Source organism: Haemorhous mexicanus, chromosome Z (genome assembly GCF_027477595.1).
Source record: "Haemorhous mexicanus isolate bHaeMex1 chromosome Z, bHaeMex1.pri, whole genome shotgun sequence".
Lineage (NCBI taxonomy): Eukaryota > Metazoa > Chordata > Aves > Passeriformes > Fringillidae > Haemorhous > Haemorhous mexicanus.
This window is the reverse complement of record NC_082381.1, coordinates 38,259,430-38,276,748: the sequence shown is the minus strand read 5'-3', so window position 1 is coordinate 38,276,748 and position 17,319 is coordinate 38,259,430. Positions and strand designations below refer to the sequence as shown.

General features: G+C 39.3%; 1 protein-coding gene across 2 annotated transcripts in view; it reads left to right on the top strand.

The window, feature by feature from the left end:
- ELAVL2 (ELAV like RNA binding protein 2) overlaps window positions 1–11,604 on the top strand; it is a 47,067-nt gene extending 35,463 nt beyond the window's left edge. The window contains exons 4-7 of one of the 2 annotated variants that reach the window (XM_059836622.1): window positions 959–1,112; window positions 3,600–3,825; window positions 8,331–8,369; window positions 8,856–11,604. In XM_059836622.1, coding sequence (XP_059692605.1) covers window positions 959–1,112; window positions 3,600–3,825; window positions 8,331–8,369; window positions 8,856–9,186 — 750 coding nt within the window. In that variant the 3' untranslated portion in view covers window positions 9,187–11,604. The remainder of the gene's footprint in view (window positions 1–958; window positions 1,113–3,599; window positions 3,826–8,330; window positions 8,370–8,855) is intronic. The other variant, XM_059836623.1, reaches the window with a different exon arrangement.
- The last annotated feature ends 5,715 nt before the right edge of the window (window positions 11,605–17,319 follow it).

The following is a 17,319-nucleotide window of genomic DNA, read 5'->3' as shown; positions in this document are numbered from 1 at the left end:
TGGTTACTTCTTGAGGACCCTTTTCACTTTTATGTTTTACGTAGGTGAAAAGCCTAGATGAAGTATTGTATCCTGTTGGAGAAGCGCAGGTGTTCTGTCCTATTCATTTTTGTAGTAACACCATTTGTACAAACTTCAGTATGAAGTAGTGAACATGCTGTTTTGTAGCATATGTCTAAAGGTCAAAGGATCTACTTAATCACCTTAAAATATTTTGACTGACACGTCAAGGCAGCAGGTAAAAAGCTTCCAAAAGGATCCAAGAATTTCACTCATAAATGGCATTTTTTTTTTTAAGGCCTCTGTTGCAGAAATTGACAAGCTGCTGAACAGGCAAATACAGGTTGGAGTCCTACTTCTGCCATTCATTCTTAGGCCTGTGAAAGTGATCTAGGAGAGTTTATCTTGATCTCATGGATGATTGTGATTATGAGTCACTTGGGAGCAAGCTGACATGTACAAAACACACAGCACTTGAAAAACACTTGCAAACCTCTAAGTGCTTCAGACTCTTTTTGTGCCTTTGCCCTACGTATTACACTGAAATCTTAATTCCTGGTATGTTTTAGTGTTTTTAAATGAGAGTTCAAGGAACATGGGACATTCATGGAACTTTTTAAATTTGTTGCTTTAATCATACACTTTGTCCACCAAGGCTTGCTGGAATATGTACATAGCTTTTTCTCATTTATTTGGAAGTAGTTTTTATATAGGAATTTGTGTGATCACCTGCACCTGTGTAGTCTGAGTTGCATTCCTTCCATGTTTTGGAAGCTAGCTCCCCGAAAAAACCCCAAAACCAAAAAAAACCAAAAAAACCCACTGAACTGGCTTTGCAAAGTAACTCTTCTGTCTGGTGTTGGAGATGTTTTTATGTCTCAAAACAGATAACACTGTCCTATTTCAGCTGGTTTTAAAGTGTTTGTTTTCTAGGATTCTCTATGTTTTTTTTCCTAAGGTTTCTTATGCACGACCAAGTTCAGCTTCTATCAGAGATGCAAATTTGTATGTTAGTGGACTTCCAAAAACAATGACTCAGAAAGAACTGGAACAGCTCTTTTCCCAATATGGACGCATTATTACTTCTCGTATTCTGGTTGATCAAGTCACTGGTAAGTAGGCCAGTTTTGCATGGCCTTTCATGGACTCGCAGTTTGAGATATTTCACCTTTCAGTACAATAGTCTTGTCTCTATAATGTATAAAAGGGGTATGTAGGCTAGAAAATGCTTATTTTCTCCTGGAATTGTTCATAAACATGCATGGACAAAAATAGACTGTACAGTGTACTGAGCCAGCTTGAGTCATTTCCACCCTGAAGGTGCAGGTCTGAAGCTTGTTTGATGACTTGTAATAAATTTGCAGCTGCCATAATCTTACTTTCCAAGCTGCTGTATAAAAATAGTTTTCCAGTGCCTTACAAAATGCTATTAAACTTTTTTTCCCTAAGAAGAAAATTTTGTGAAGAAATGCACAGCTGGTTCTCTGAGGCTAGGATTACAGAAGCCCCAGACTGGCAGTTGCTATTAAGACTGTTTTCAAGGCTAATTCATTAAATTTGGGCACACACATGAACTTTGAGTTCCTCAGGAGCAGGTAAGTTCTGTGATTACCCATGCCATAAAGTACTAAGATGTGGCAAGTTATTTGCATTATTACAGTGTGTGTGTCAATGAGGTAATGGTTGTCAGTGGCACTTTGTGGTTACTCTTCAGACTTGGGACAGTAATGTCTGTGGTTTTTTGCTGTCTTAGATGGCTGATATTGAGCATCTCTATAGTCTTCTGAATCACCTGCTGTGAGGTTTCTGCCAGAAATAAGCAATTGAATGAAAAGCCAAGTACATGACAGGAGCATTGAGTGTACAAAGCAACATACAAAGAAAAAGGTTTGGAGAACTCTCCAAGTTCTCCGCCTTCCAGAGCACTAAGGGATGGGACAGATGAAGTCATTTACTCACATAATTATTCCCTAAATAAGCTGCATTTGATTTTTTAATTTTTTTAAATAGTTGTACTTTTTCAAAGCGGAATATTCTCTTAGGTGACAAACAGCTTTCAGCTGTAGAAGGTGATAAGGTGTTTTAATTGTCTTTGAAAAGTTTGCACATGCCAGCTTTTGAGTCTTGGCTGACCTTTATAGGAACTTGGGCATACTCCTTTGACTTCCACTAAGTTAAAAGAAATCTCAATGTTGACACATAATACTTAGACAGTGTTTTAATAGGTTGAGTTGTTGAGAGTGTAGAGAGGCCTGGAAAAGAAAGCTAAAGGCCAAATACTGTCTTGTAGATGTAGCAGATTTGCGGGACAGATTCCTAGTCTTTGTGCAATAAACATTCACAGTAGGTTCCTGTATATTCATACTTAGAAATAGATGGCATTTAACAAATGGACCAGTAAGTAAATATAATTTAACTTCTAATATGTGTTATAATTCTATTCATAGTCATAAATCCTGCTATTTGCAGTGTACTTTCTGGCATATAAATTGTTGTTAAGGCTTAAGCTTTCTTGCCTCCTTCTTTTTAATAATTTGGAAGAGGTAGGCTCAGAATGGTATGAATAATAAGGTTGTGACACAAACTGACAGATAAAAAATGCAAAGTTGAAGCTGTGACATTTGCCTCTTTCAAGTTTTCCTATGCCTGTTCACTGTCACTTTTGATGGCTTAAATCATTGTTTATGAACAGAATACATTTCTTGTCATTAATGTCTCTCTCAGTTGAGGACAAGTGTCTAACTCATCTGTTTATTCATGAACCAAAATGTAAAGGGGCTCTAAATGGCACTTGAAATACTACAACAAAACATTGATCTCATTAATGTTGGCTGTTAGTAGCTTTAATGTTAATTGGTTCAAGTATCCAATGTAGCTCAATGTGTTTATGTCTAAGACACTTGGAATTTTTGAAACGTGATGTTCATAAGACCTTCCATAAATACTTTAGGATTCCTTTGCGTGTTGCCTTTGACTTTTCTATATCAAGAAAAGTTTCCTTCTAAAGTAAGACCTAGTGATGTATGGTGATTCACCGAAACCAAGTCTTTTACTCAGAGGTAACCTCTGACTGTAAAAACATGGCCATAATTCCCATTATTGCAATGTAATATGTGCACATTATCATCCTCTGAGCATATTTGCTCCAAAGAGAGCTTCGGGGGATACTGTAGGAGAGCAAAAGCCATTTTTTTGCTGCTAGAGAGCAGAGAAATAAGCTATATGCAGAATTTTTGTCACTTTAGCTACTGCAGAGTAGCATGAGCTGACCAGAGGTAAGAGTGCATCTGGTTTGGGTTCATCTCCATCCAACAAAATTGCTTTGTTTCTGAATTCTACTTTGGCTCACTACATTTGTTTCCACTGTTTTCCCTCAGACTCACAAGCTCTTTACACAAATATGTCTTAGAGCAGTTAAATTAAAAATTAAAATCAAAATTCTTACTTTATGCAAGAGATCAGTTCTGTTAAGCTCAAAGTTACCATGTGTTCACAGCATTCAGCCATCAACATAGCACTTGGCCACATGAATAAAAGTTAGTATCCAATATTCTGGAGTCTGTGAATTCATTACTGTATGCTTTTTTCACCTTGTGCAGGGGTGTCACGGGGCGTGGGGTTTATCCGGTTTGACAAGCGAATTGAAGCAGAAGAAGCTATCAAGGGCTTGAATGGCCAGAAACCTCCAGGTGCCACAGAGCCCATCACTGTAAAGTTTGCTAACAATCCAAGCCAAAAAACCAATCAGGCCATTCTTTCCCAGCTGTACCATTCTCCAAACAGAAGGTATCCCGCCCCTCTAGCTCAGCAGGCTCAACGTTTTAGGTAAGTCAAATAATGTGCACAGGTGTGCTGAAACTTGCATGTTCCCACAGGCCTGTTTGATTGCCTTCACTCTTGTGCATTCCTGGTTGTCTGACTTCTGTGTGGGAAGGAAACACATGAATGTTGAACTTCAGCTATGCTACCACAGTACAGCTAAAACCAAAATGCATGCCATCCTGTTGATAGCATTTCAGTGTCTAATAAGCATGCTTAGTTAAACCAAGGTGGCATCTCCCGTGTACTCAGTCACTTAACTTTTTTTTTCAAAGATTACTTTTCATTTCCTAGGTTATTCTTGATTAATGTGCAAGTTGATTCAGTTAATACTGACCTAGGAGATATACAGTGGTTTTTTCTTAGCCATATGGCATGCCACAGCCAGCTTCCTGTTTATCTACCCCTACATTTTTCCTCTGCATTCTGGCTTTCAGTTTTTTTCCTGTTTAGTTGTCTATGTTCTTCATGCCATACTTAGTCTTTTCTTGTTACAACCTTTCATAATGAAGATTGCTCACATATTTTTTGCATGTGCTTTTTGAGAACTTATGTTCTCATCATGTTGAAACTATTGCTATGTAGTTCCTTGTGCTCTTTAGTGTATTAAAAAGAACAAATGGTGAGAACAAAGTGAAACAAACACTGTACTATCTACATCCATGAGTTCCTTGGAGTTTTTTTCAGTGATCTTGGTTATTTCTTCCCTCCCTCTGCCCCTGAACAGTGTGACTTGGCTGTGTTAAATAGTAATGCACTCAGAGAGTATCTCTATTTTGTTTTTCAAGAAACAAAACCTGTTGACAGCTTGCTTCAAAGAGAATATACCAAATTTCAAATGCTCTACACTGGCTATTCTTGCTTATACCAAATATTCAAGAGTTCATGGCCTGCACTTCTGTCAGAATTTTTTTTTTTCTTTTATTCAGCTTTTTGGCATTATCTGCTGCATCTCACAGGTGTGAGGAGTAGGTGTTCTGCTGTAGAAGAAGGGATAGCAAATTTTATTTACTTTTTTGAGGCTTTTCTTACTATTTCCTAGGTAATAAAAGGGCTACCTTACAACATTGTTGTGAGTATTGCCTAAAAGTAGACTTGCCATAATTCTATAGACAAAGTCTGGGGGCAGAAATTGCAGGATGGACTCAAGTGCATTGTATGAAATATGATCATGAGGTTTGTGTCACAAGCTTATTTAACATACTCTGGCAATGACTTGATGCAGTTGCTCCATCTCTGTTAATAGCTGACAGAGGCCTGAAAACAGCTTAAACTAATAATAGAAGCTACAGGATCAATACAATGTTTCTTTTTTTTTCTTATTAAGTGAAAACTTGGGCTGGACTTTGAAAAGCACATCTATATAATTCTTCCGCAGTTTCTGTAAGATGTATAACTTAAAGCATCTTTAAAAATATTCCAGTGTAAGTCTCTGAGAATATTTCCAGACTATTTTCAAGTTTTCAAGGTAACTGCTGAAAAATAATAGAAGTGATACCCTTACTATATTAAGTCTTCATCTGACAGCCCTTGTAACAAGGAGCTATAAGTGGCGGTGTTTCTAGAACTCTTCACCTTGCTCTCCACCACTCATGTCAGTGACAGTAGACCTCAGTCACCCACACTGTCTACTGATAGTAGTCAAGTATTTTTTAATTTCCTTTTTCTGCTCTTTTAGGGGTTCAGTAGTTTCTTGTCAGTCTGTTCTGCAAACCCAGCTCACTGCAGAATCAGTGCTCTCTGGAAACCTAAGTCAAGTGTACATTTTTTACCTATGCTTGTATTTTATTGAGTCTTGATCTATAATAAGACTTCTTCATGTATCTGGGATTTGTCAGAAAGAAACAAGAGCTTCTACAGGGTGAACATATTTTGAAAGAAGCACTTTAAGGGACTCCAGGAATAAGAGCAATAGGAGCGATAGTCACTGCATATTTCAGATATTGGCTAGATTATTTCAAGGGGTTTAGAGTTGTGGTGGCATTCTGTAATTGGGGGAAGGTGAGGCAAGAACCATGTGGAGAAATCTTGAAAATAATATATGTGTGTGTGTGTGTGTATTATAGAAACACTTCATCCTGGAAAATCAAGGCATCATAGGATATCCTGGGTTTGAAGGCACCCACAAGGATCATCGAGTCCAACTCTTGGCCCTGCACTGGGCCAAGAGTCACACCATTGCCTGAGGGCACTGTCCAAACAATTCCTGAACTGTGGCAACTTGGTGACATGACCACTTTCCTAGGAATCCTATTCCAGTGTCCACAGCCACCCTGTGGTTCTTCATCACAGAACCTTTTCCTTATATCCAGCCTAAAACTCCCCTGACACAACTTCAGGGCATTCCCTCAGGTCCTGTCACTGTCACCAGAGAGAAGAGATCAGTGCCTGCCCCTCCTCTTCCCCTCACGAGGAAATGTAGAGTGTGAGGAGGCCAGCCACTGCTCAGGCTCCCCAGGCTGAACAAGCCAGGTGGCCTCAGCAGCTCCTTGTACAGTTTCCCCTTCAAACCCTTCACCGTTTTCTTGGCCCTCCTTTGAACACTCTAATGGCTTTATATCTTTATGTTGTGGCACCCAGAACTGCCCCCAGCCCTTGAGGTGAGGCTGCCCCAGAGCAGAGCAGGACAATCCCCTCTCTATCCCAGCTGTGATGCTGTGCCTGATGCCCCCCAGGTCATGGGGGCCCTCCTGGGTACCAGGGCACTGCGGGCTCATGTTCAGCTTTCTGTTGACCTGGAGCCCCAGGTTCTTTGCCATGCTTTTCAGTGTCTCACTCTCCAGTCTGTCTGTACATCCTGGTTTGCCCCATCTCAGGTGCAGAATCTGACACTTGGCCTTTTTAAATGTCATGTAGCTGGTGATTTCCCAACCCTCTAATTTGTCAAGGTCTCTCTGCAGAGTCCCTCTGCCTTAAGGACCTCAACAGGTCCTCCCAATTTAGTGTCATTGGCAAACTTACTTAGTATATGTTCTTTAAGTCCTGCATCCGGGTCATTCATGAAAATGCTAAAGAGCACTGAGCCTAAAATGAAGCCCTGTGAAATCCCAGTAGTGCCACTTACCAGTCTGGTTTCACCCCCATTCACAGTCACCCTTTGTGCCTGAGTCCTGAGCCAGTTGCTCACCCATCCCATGATACATTTTTCCAGCTGTGTGCTGTGCATTTTGTCCAGAAGGATCCTGGGAGAGAGAGTATCAAAAGCTTTGCTGAAATCCAAAAATACTGCATCAGCTGACTTCCCTTGATCAGCTGAGTGGGTTGTCCTGTCATAAAGGGAAATTTATGTTTGACAAGCAGGACTTTGCCCACTTGAAGAAGCTGTGCTGGCTGTGATTGCGTTTTTGAATACTTCCCAGAATAATCTTCATAATTTTACCAGGCACTGAAAGGAGACTGATGGGCCTGTAGTTTTCAGGGTCATCCTTCTTGCCCTTACTGAAAATTGAGGTAGTGTTAGCCAGTTTCCAGTCAACTCCGTATTCCCAAGTTCATTAAAAAAGTCATTGGAAAGAGACCTCACAAAGACATCGACCAGTTCTTTGAGTGTTCTTGGATGAATCCCATCCAGTCTTATAAATTTGTAAGGACTCAGTTGGAGCAGGAGATCCCACACGAGTTCAGGGTTGGTCACTGTTCTCACAGCCCAGAATGCTGGGACCCTCTTAGCCTGTCATAGACATTAAAGGCAAAGAAAGAATTAATTTTCTGTCTTGTTTGTGTCTCTGTGGGGTGACCATTTTCATTCTGTAACAGGCTGATGTTATTTTTGGACTGCTCTTTGAGATTGACATATTTAAAAACTTGTTGTCCCCCACATTGTTGGCAAGCTTTGGCCACACAAATTTTCTCCCCCCGGTGGCAAGCAATATCTCTGTATTTTTCCATATCCACCTACTTTTGCCTCCACTGTCCTTATACTTACTTTTTTTGCCTTAGCCTTGCTCAGCCAAACCAGCCTTCTGCCTTCCAACATTCTGGAATTGCCAGAAGGAGTAGGAACATGAAAAATCTTTTTTGGAGTTTGGAGTTTGTTACAATAGTTGCTAGTGATCCAAAATACTGCATCTTTTTTGATAGTCATGTCAGGAAAAATGTCAGAAGCCTTAATAAAAGTTTTCTTTTCAGGTTAGTAGTGTGGAAAACTTGACTGATGTGGTCACTGACTGTAACTTTATGGTAACAGTATGTGATTTAGGCTAAGTTTGTGGCCGTGGTGAACTTTATAAAATGAACTTCTTATGATTGTGATTACTACACAAGAATTGCAGCAGCATGGGGTTTAGATGGTGGATGCTGCTACCTATTTCCCAAGAAGCATCTCCACGAAAAATATGTTTTGTCTTCTCTATCGGATGTAAGAAGATGCCATGGCTCTTTCAGTGGTGATACTTTAAACATTGCATGAGGTTTGGTAGAGTGTAATGGAAGTGACAGTAATATGCTAAGTTTCCTTAATCTTAAAGGGTGGAAAAGTCTGAAGACTGAACATGTTGCTAAATGTTTTGCAGGTTGGACAATCTGCTCAACATAGCTTATGGAGTAAAGAGGTAATAAAGGATTAGTTGGTTCATAACAACCAAATTATTTTGAAGTATTTTGCAAACTCTTACTTTTCAGTAAGACTTATGTTGGATTTTTGCATGTTGAGACTTCAGCTGAGATTGTTCATTTTGATGCATTTTGCATGAAATAGCAGTTTTTGTAGCAGCTTTTGTAGCAGTTCCATGGAATTCCTGTTTCAAATGACTTGCTAATCCTCACTGGTTTTATAGCATGCTTTCCTTTTGATTTTCTGTTACATCATTCCAGACATACCTAGCACTGTTCTCCCTACTTGTGTATAATTTTTTTACATAGTATTTGCGCAGTTAGGGGGCAAAAAATATTTTTGATCTTACCTTTCTAGTCTGAGCAACATGTTCATTCTGTGAAAAGCTCTGTATCATTCCCTTCTTTTATTTTGACACTTCTTTGCTGGAGTTTTGTGCGAACAGCTTTGTGATGATTCTGTTTTGCTTTCCCTCATTCTTTAGTAGGTTTCCTCCAATGACCATTGATGGAATGACCAGTTTGGCCGGAATTAATATCCCTGGACATGCAGGAACTGGGTGGTGCATTTTTGTGTACAACTTGGCCCCTGATGCTGATGAGAGTATCCTCTGGCAAATGTTTGGACCCTTCGGAGCAGTGACCAATGTGAAGGTCATCCGTGACTTTAACACCAACAAGTGCAAAGGTTTTGGATTTGTGACTATGACAAACTACGACGAGGCAGCTATGGCAATAGCCAGCCTGAACGGATACCGCCTTGGTGACAGAGTATTGCAGGTCTCCTTCAAAACAAACAAAACGCACAAAGCCTAACAAGTTATTCTCAGTGCATTAATACGTGAAAACTATACAACAAAGGCAATTTACAAGAAGCTTTATGCATTAGTAAATGCCTTTGTTGTATGCCAGTGTGGAAATGGGGATAAAATGACTACTTAGCATCCTAAGAATATGTGAGATTTTTTTATTGCTAATATTTGAATTAGAACTTCTTAACTATCTTTTGTGTTTGAGTATTGACAAGAGGTACAGGGTTTTTACCTGTCACAATGCATATTCTATTGCCTTCTTTGAAGAAGGTGGACCTTTTAAAATGTTTCAGCTAAGGGAAGAAGTTTTTTTTTTCTTTCTACATGACTGCCTTTAATCTATGAGTAAATATCGAGGCTTTGTGTAATACTATATTTTTTTTGTCATTTTTTGATTTGCTTTGTGTTTAATTTACGTTGTAATGCATTATTGTTTTGTTGTTCAAGAGAATTATCTGAAGTTTACATTTTATTTATAAAGTTATAAGCAGTATTTATTTCATCATCTTCATTTGGGTTGGGGAGTGGGAACACATTATAAAAGCTTATTGTAAGAATACTGGAGAACTTTTCGTAAAGCAGTACCTTGCCAAAGAGATAAGAGCCTCTTTGATGTGGGTTTAAAGAAGCATCTATTTTTATAAAAAAAATAAAAAATTTGGAGAAACTTTTTACTGGTCCTGGAACAAATATTTTGACTTGAATACTTTGAGAAATCTCTTCATATGACACCTAGTGAGCTTTTAAAACTTACCAGGAAATTTGCAGTTGTTGGGAAAAAATTTAGAAAGATTTATGATGTAGAACTACTTTTGAGACCTTTGTATTAAGAAGTAAAGTCAATGGGATGCACTGTTGGTTTCATTTTTTGTAATCATCAGTGGAGTCATTGATCATCCTGGTTATTAAGTGATAGGTGGCTCACTTTAATTTGTGATTTTGAAGCAAATGAAAATTTAAAAAAAAGAATATAAGAGCAAGCAGAAAACTTAAAACACTGAGATATGGGGGAAAAAAAAAATCTGTTCTTCCTAAAGAATTCCCTTCAGATAGAGCTCAAGGTGTTTAGTGATGTACTCGCTATTGTTTGAAGAATTGTTTTGTCTTAAGAAAAGACATCAAGCATGATTTGTGCAGTAGCAAATCAGCCGAAGTGGCCTGAGTTGGATATATTAGGAGGTATTTTGAAAGTTATGTTCAAGGCTAACACCTGAGCTTTGTGTAATGTAAATAAGAACTTAAGTTATGAACCTTTCAGCTAATTTTGATTATAGTTTTTTTAAAAGTTACATGCCAAGTGATGTTCAATTTTGAATGTTTTTGTATAAGTTTTTTCTTTGTAAATGGCATTAACATTGTTACTTGAGGTCTGCTTCTTCTTTTCTGTTCTCTTCTTTTTTTTTTTTTGTCCTGAGGACTTGAATTTACAGTGCATCAGATCTGTTGCTATTTTTGTCTGTAGATAGTCTAGCTTCAGCTGTTTATGGTGATGCAACATTTTTGTTTATAAATATGTTTGTGGTAAAAAAAAAAAAACAAGTATAAACATATGTTTTGAGCAAATTTCCTTACATTTTTCATAAGAAAACCATAAATACCTGTATGCTATTGAAGTTTAACTTTGTATGATGCTTAAATCACTATTTGGGGAAATAGAAAAAGTCTTTACCATGTATTGAAGAAATTTAAGAAAAACAAATACAGAATATTTTCTGATTAGCATCTAGCTTATAATTAAATTTTTAAAAAAAAGCTGAGGGTTTGATGCCTTCACCAGGATGCACTGACAACTATGTAGTTACGTCCTGCTTTTTGTATAAACTGAGATGCTCATATGCTTCCCCTTAGAAAAGCAATGTTCTATGCATAACATAGTTGTACACTATCTTTGCAGTTGTTTTTGGTTCTTATTCTTTTAAATTGTAGTTATAAAATTTTCAGTATAGTACAGTACATATACTGTGAAGCGCGTGCTAAAGTGAATAAGCAAGTTTTCATGCTGACCCACTCAATGCTATTCAAAAATCAATTGGCTTCCTGAGTACTTCTTCATTCTTAGATGCATTTAGATTGTTAAAGCTAATCCTCTGCATTAAAAGTTGTATATAGTATAGAAATTACAAACTTTCCAATGTGGGAGAAATAGTAGCTACATGCTTCTTTCCTATACTACTGTAGCAACTAACGGCATTGATGAGAAGGCATGTAAATTGGGCTTCACTTTACAGTGTTTATCAGAGCACTTAGTAAAATATAAGGCTGGTATTTATTTGAAGTTGTATAGTATGACTTAATTCACATTTGTTGGAATAGAGAATATATTCTGTTGGGTATTTAAGAGGTTGTACATGTTTTCTTTTGTGTTTGGATTCTTTGTACTTTTTCATGTTCAGTACATCAATAAACAAAGTTGAAGGGAAAACAGTCTCATAAGCTGGTCTTTTACCATATTTTCCACTGTGATAATGAGTAAGCAATCTCATTGAAAGGTTTCTGCAGAGCTCTTGAGCTACTTGTAGTTTAAGTTAGGATCCTGGTTACCAACAAGGAGGTGAGACAGTGAGGCTGGGCACCAGTTCTGTTACCTTAGAATTAAGTGTAGAATCTTTTCATTTTAGTTTTGCATTAACCACTCAGTACTTAGGCTGAAATAATAAATCAGTGTCATTAAATGCATTCAGTAAAAATTAATTTGCTTTCTGTCTAGCAGCTGCTATGTAGTGTAACTAAGTGAATGCCCTAGAGTGTTTTCCAAGAGATAAGATAGAAAGATTAAGAAGTATCAGGAACTCCAAGGTGGAGGTGCACCAGTTGAACTGTGCTCTGGCCTTCCTGAAACAAGAGCAGAGACCAAAAAGAAATCCATTTTCAAGAGCATTGTGTAACCTCCCCCCAGGCTGAAGGCAGTAGATCAGAAGGAGGGTGTGAAAGGAGGCAAGTCCTTGCTTGGCACAACAGACAAAAGCCATTCTTGTCCACCTCACCCTCCCAGGTGCCTCTGTGCAGTGGGTATGAGGCTCTGGATGTGGCAGGAAAATGAGTGGATAATTAGGACAAAGGTCCTGCTCCAACAGAAAAGTCTGCCTCCCTGGGATGTGAATTACGGATGTCACCAGGAAACTTCCTAGCCTGCTTCAGCCATCAGACTCATACTCTTGTTGGTCCTCCATGTGCATGGTGACAAAGCCACAGCCTGTCAAAAGAGCCTTCACCTTCAAGGTCCTGGGACCCAGGTTATTTTTATCTCTACTTTTGTTAGGTGCAGGTAGTGACATTGAAAAAAACAGATGGACCCGGTCTTAATACCTTACTCTGGGGCTGGTGGCATACTGCCACAATTTTGGTTTCTTTTGTGTAATGGGTTGGCCTCCATGGTCCTGGACATGGTGAATTCAGATGGGATTCACCTTTCTAAAAGGGGAAGGAATGCCTTTGTCAAGGACTCATGGAGCTTCTTGGTAGGGCATTAAACTTGATAGCACCTTGGGGGAAGAGGGGATATAATCAGATTTAATGGTGAGAAGGTGTGGGGTGACATGCTCTTCCAGTCCACAAGAGGTGCCTAGTGCCTGGAGAGGGTCAGCAGGAGAGCACTTGAATTACAACATCAGGGAATTCCAGGCACTCCAGCTGGAAAGCTTCGTAGGGACCCAACTCAGATGCCTCTATGCTAACACACACACAGCCGGGGAAGTAAAGAGGAGGAATTAAAGATATGTGCAGGCCTGCAGGACTACAGTCACTGGAAATGCAGGCTGGCTCCTGTGACTCAAATGGAAAGGTGTGGGCTCCTTAGGAAGGTCAGGCAAGGGAGATGAGGAGGTGGTGTTGCCTCAGTGTCAATAACCAGCTGGAGATCACGGAGCCTCACCTGAGCATGGATGAGGAGAGTTAATGGGTCCGGATTAAAGGCACAAAAGGGGCAAGGTGTCTTTATAGTGAGGGTCTGCTACAGATTGTCTGACCAGGAAGACCAGGCAGCTGAGACGCTTTCCAGAAAGACAGGAGTGGCCTTGCCTTCACAAACCCTGATTTTCATGGGGAACTTCAAACACACAAGTGTCTGTTGAGGGGAAAATGCAGAGAGGCATAAGCCTCTTGCACTAGGAGCTTCCTGAATTCTTTGGTGATAACTTCCTCTGCAGGTTGGATAGATGAGCCAAGGAGAAGAGGTGCTATGGTGGATTTTGTTCTGACAAGGAGGGGCTGTTGGGGAATGTGAAGCTCAGGGATCTTCTGGGCTACAGTGTCTGTGAAATGGTGGAGTTTGAGATCCTTAGGGCAGCAAGGAGGTTGCACAGCAACCTCACTACCCTGGAGTTCAGAAGAGCAGACTTCAGCCTCTTCTTGATACAAAGAGTACCAGGGGATAGAGCCCTGGAGTGAAGGGGGCCCCAAGAGAGCTGGATGATGTTCAAGGCTTGTCTCCTTGCAAGGGAAATCAGACAAGGATGCAGGCAGCCTGCACGTATGAACAAGGCACTCCTGGACAAACTTAAGACGCAACTTATGGAGGGTGAAAGCAAGGAAAGGTAGCCTGGAAGGAATAGAGAGTTGTGTACAAATTAGTTGCTACTCCATCTCTGTTGGCTCAGCCAAATGCAGTTTCCTCAGCTCTAGAAATTGGCTTTGCTCACCTTGATCCCCTGCCCTGCCTCAGGACGTCTTTGTACTAGGGCTGTTTTTCCTGGCAAGTGACAGTTCACCATCGTCAGGTTCCAACCCTAGTCTTTCTATGATTTTGTGAAGGACAGGAAGAGAAGAGGATTTACTCTTTATCATTATGTCCATTTATTGTTTCATTACTGCATTAATTCCTAGGTTTCATTAATTGGATGTATTTTGCTGGGGTTTCTTCCCTTCCCAGTACTTCAAGTAAATCTTTAAAAGCTAGTCAACTTTCTTCTGCTCTTTTGAGGTACATACACATCTTAATTCATTTGCTTCAATCACATCTTAATTCATTTGCTTCACTCAGTTGAATGAGAGTGAACTACCATCAGTGAGAACACAATTCCAAAAGTGGCTTGTGCAGTGTGGCTTTTATTTTTTAGTGCTTTCTTTCACCTTTTTCATCTCTACTGTGAGATATTTTATACAAAACTGCGTAGCCTGTGTTGTTGAGAATCACAGTACAGTGTTGTGGAATTGAGATTACATGGGTAGTAGGGTCTGTGAACAGCACACATAGATAATAGCCAAGATGTCAGTCATAGTTAATAAACTGACTAATTGGGGAAATAGTTGGGTGCTGGTAGCTTTTTATATAGCTATGTGCTTGGATGGCTGGAGAGGATGCAAGACACTCTACTTGGCAGCAAATGAGGAGCTATATGTGGAGTTTGCACTCCAGCAGGGACATTTATATGTTCACCTTTCACAGGTGGGTAGCTTTTAGTTCTCAACTTGGACCAGTTTGAGTACAGCGTAACTAACCATTGTTAAAGTATTTTGCTATATGAAAATGAGGACAAAATATGTTTATGTAAATGTCTTCAGTTTAAAATCAAAACTAATTTAGCTGCAGAGAAGGCAGCAGTCGAGGAACACTAAAAATTAGCAGTTATAAGGACAGAGGAACTGTCAGTGCTGAAAAATATAAATTTGATTATATGTAGGTGAACATGTTATACATAGGTAGTTACTTTTCTTACTATGGTAAAGTTTTATAAAGGTAAAGAAAAAATTGTGAAGCTGCCTCATGCCATTTGTGGAGGACTAGTTCCTCTTGTATTTAAATAATAGGAGTTCCAGGAGCATCTGTAAATACCTGTGAGGGAACTGTAGTGTTAGCTGGGGCACTTATGGGAGGTCTTAGTTACTGCAAAACATGCTCAAGGTTTGTGTGGCCTCTTCTGCAAAAGATACATGCAACAAGATCAGTCGTGACAGGTGACCTTCCCACCTACATCTAGGAAAGCCTTCCTCTGGCAAGAGAGTGTTTTCCCGGCATGAAAGCAAAATATGGATTTTTAAAGTGGCTGGCTGTCCACTGGGGTTGTATGTAGTGTGCATTCTTTGTTTTCTCCAGCACCCAGAGGTCATCAAGTGCTGAGAAGTCTGGGGTACTCTTACCAGTACTGCTGAGAAGGCCTGAGTCATGTTAAACACCCTTTGTACTGGTCCTGCATGAAGGTGACTAAATGTATAAAGGTGGGGACTTAGTTAAGCGTTAAAAAGCAGCCACTAATTAGGACTTACTATCAATAGAATTATAGATCTATTTCATGACTAGAGACAGTATCTCTGTTTTTTTATCTATAACTGTTTGAGAAATGAATACAATTTGAGACATGCTTCATCTTGGATAAAATAATAGCCTGGGGCAGCACAATTTCAACCATATCAACACTGCTGATCCAGCTGTGCCTGCGCACGTGTTTTAACGTTGGGCTTTGTTTGCCCAGTTGTGGCATTTGGACCTCAGCATTTCAGTGTATACATTTCATAATGAAGTGCAGCTTTTTTCATGCTGACACTTTCCTAATTAAACTTTCACTGTAGAGGCACCTTCTGGTAAACTACTGTTGTGATGGCTGGTGGTTTGGGCCAGCAGATGTGCTAGCACATCAGTGGTCATCTGTGCCAAACAGCTTAAAAGCTGGGGGAGAGATTGGTCTTTTGGTGGAATGAGGTAGCACACTGTCATAGTCTTGGAAAGGCTGCTCTTGGGGTGAAGTGCAGTTCCAATCTGAAAAGCTGGAATTGTTGCCCACGGTTTTAGTAACTATGCCAAAAATTAAGGAAGCAATGCAAACTTTCAGGTATTTTCAAAACAATGTGGGCAACTTCAGTGGATTAAGAGGTTTTCTAACTTCATGTAATGAAGTTAGATGGATTACTGTCTCATCTTGTAATTACTCTTTTTTCAACCAACTTTCTGTCAGACATAATGGGGAAGAAGGAAAACAATATCCTTTGCAGTATTTATAAGGTCACTTTAAAAAACAGAGTTCGTAAAGCTTGATTTCTTATTTTATGTATTTTATAATATGATTCCAGTACATAAGTGAGTTTAGATCAATATGACATTTTTAGTGACCTTGTAATACTGTAAGTGAAGTCATTACAAGTTCTGGAAGAGTATTGATTATAAACACTGCATACTTTACAGAAACTTGAAGAGCTGAACTTTCTTTTGAAGCAATTCTTACTAAATTATTCTCTTATATGCAGTAGGGCACTTCATTAGTACAGCACTGGTATTTCTGCTGCTTTGAGTGCAAGGATGTTCTTAGTTTCAAGTGTTTACTTGAATGTTAACAGCTTCTACAGCTGTTAAAAACTTCTGCTATTAAAAGCCCTGATAAAAGAGTGCTATTTTCCAGCACTTATGAAAGACAATATTCTCTAATAAAAATTAAATATCCCTGAAAGATGATCCACCACCATATCTACCTGTCTCAAAAGTTTTATACCTTGTAGCTTTTAGAAATATAAGGTACTCTGTAACAACCTGTAATACCGAGAGGAAGGTGAAGATAGGTCAAAGTGAAACACTTCTTTCCTACTGCTGGTCAGTGCTTTGTGCCATCATTCAAAATACAAGCAAAAGAGTGGCAAATTTATTTTTTCTGTTCTTCATTAGTACTGGCACTCTATCTGATGGATCCAAAATGGTTCATTTGTAACCTTCACTTCAAGGTGTTTGCCTTCCCTGCTCAACAGTTTGTTTTTTCTGAGGAGTTAAGACTCCAGAGACATTCTGGTTGAATTACTCTTTTCTTGAAGTGTTGTGTTGCATATTCATTGTGCACAGATACATTATCCAGTTGTATTAACACTAACTCAGAGAAGCTATAAATCTGAACTGTGAATGTAAATGCAATGCTTGTGGTAAACGATGGCTGTTGATGATAGGTGCTTTTTTTTTTTTTTTAAGTAGGAATTTAGGCTTCCTCAGATTCCTGTTTATTATGCTTGCAGTCCACAGTCACACTTGACTGTCCTCCATCCCACTGCTCTGGTCTGTTAATAACCAACCCTGGTGCATCACACATCTAAGCCATGAAAATAGATTTGTGCAGGCAATGTAGGCATCTCTGTGTTTTACAGACTGCAGGGGAGACCAGAAAGATAAAATTAGTCTTCAGTTAGTTCCACTAGATTGTCTGTCCATGAGTTAACAAAACTGATC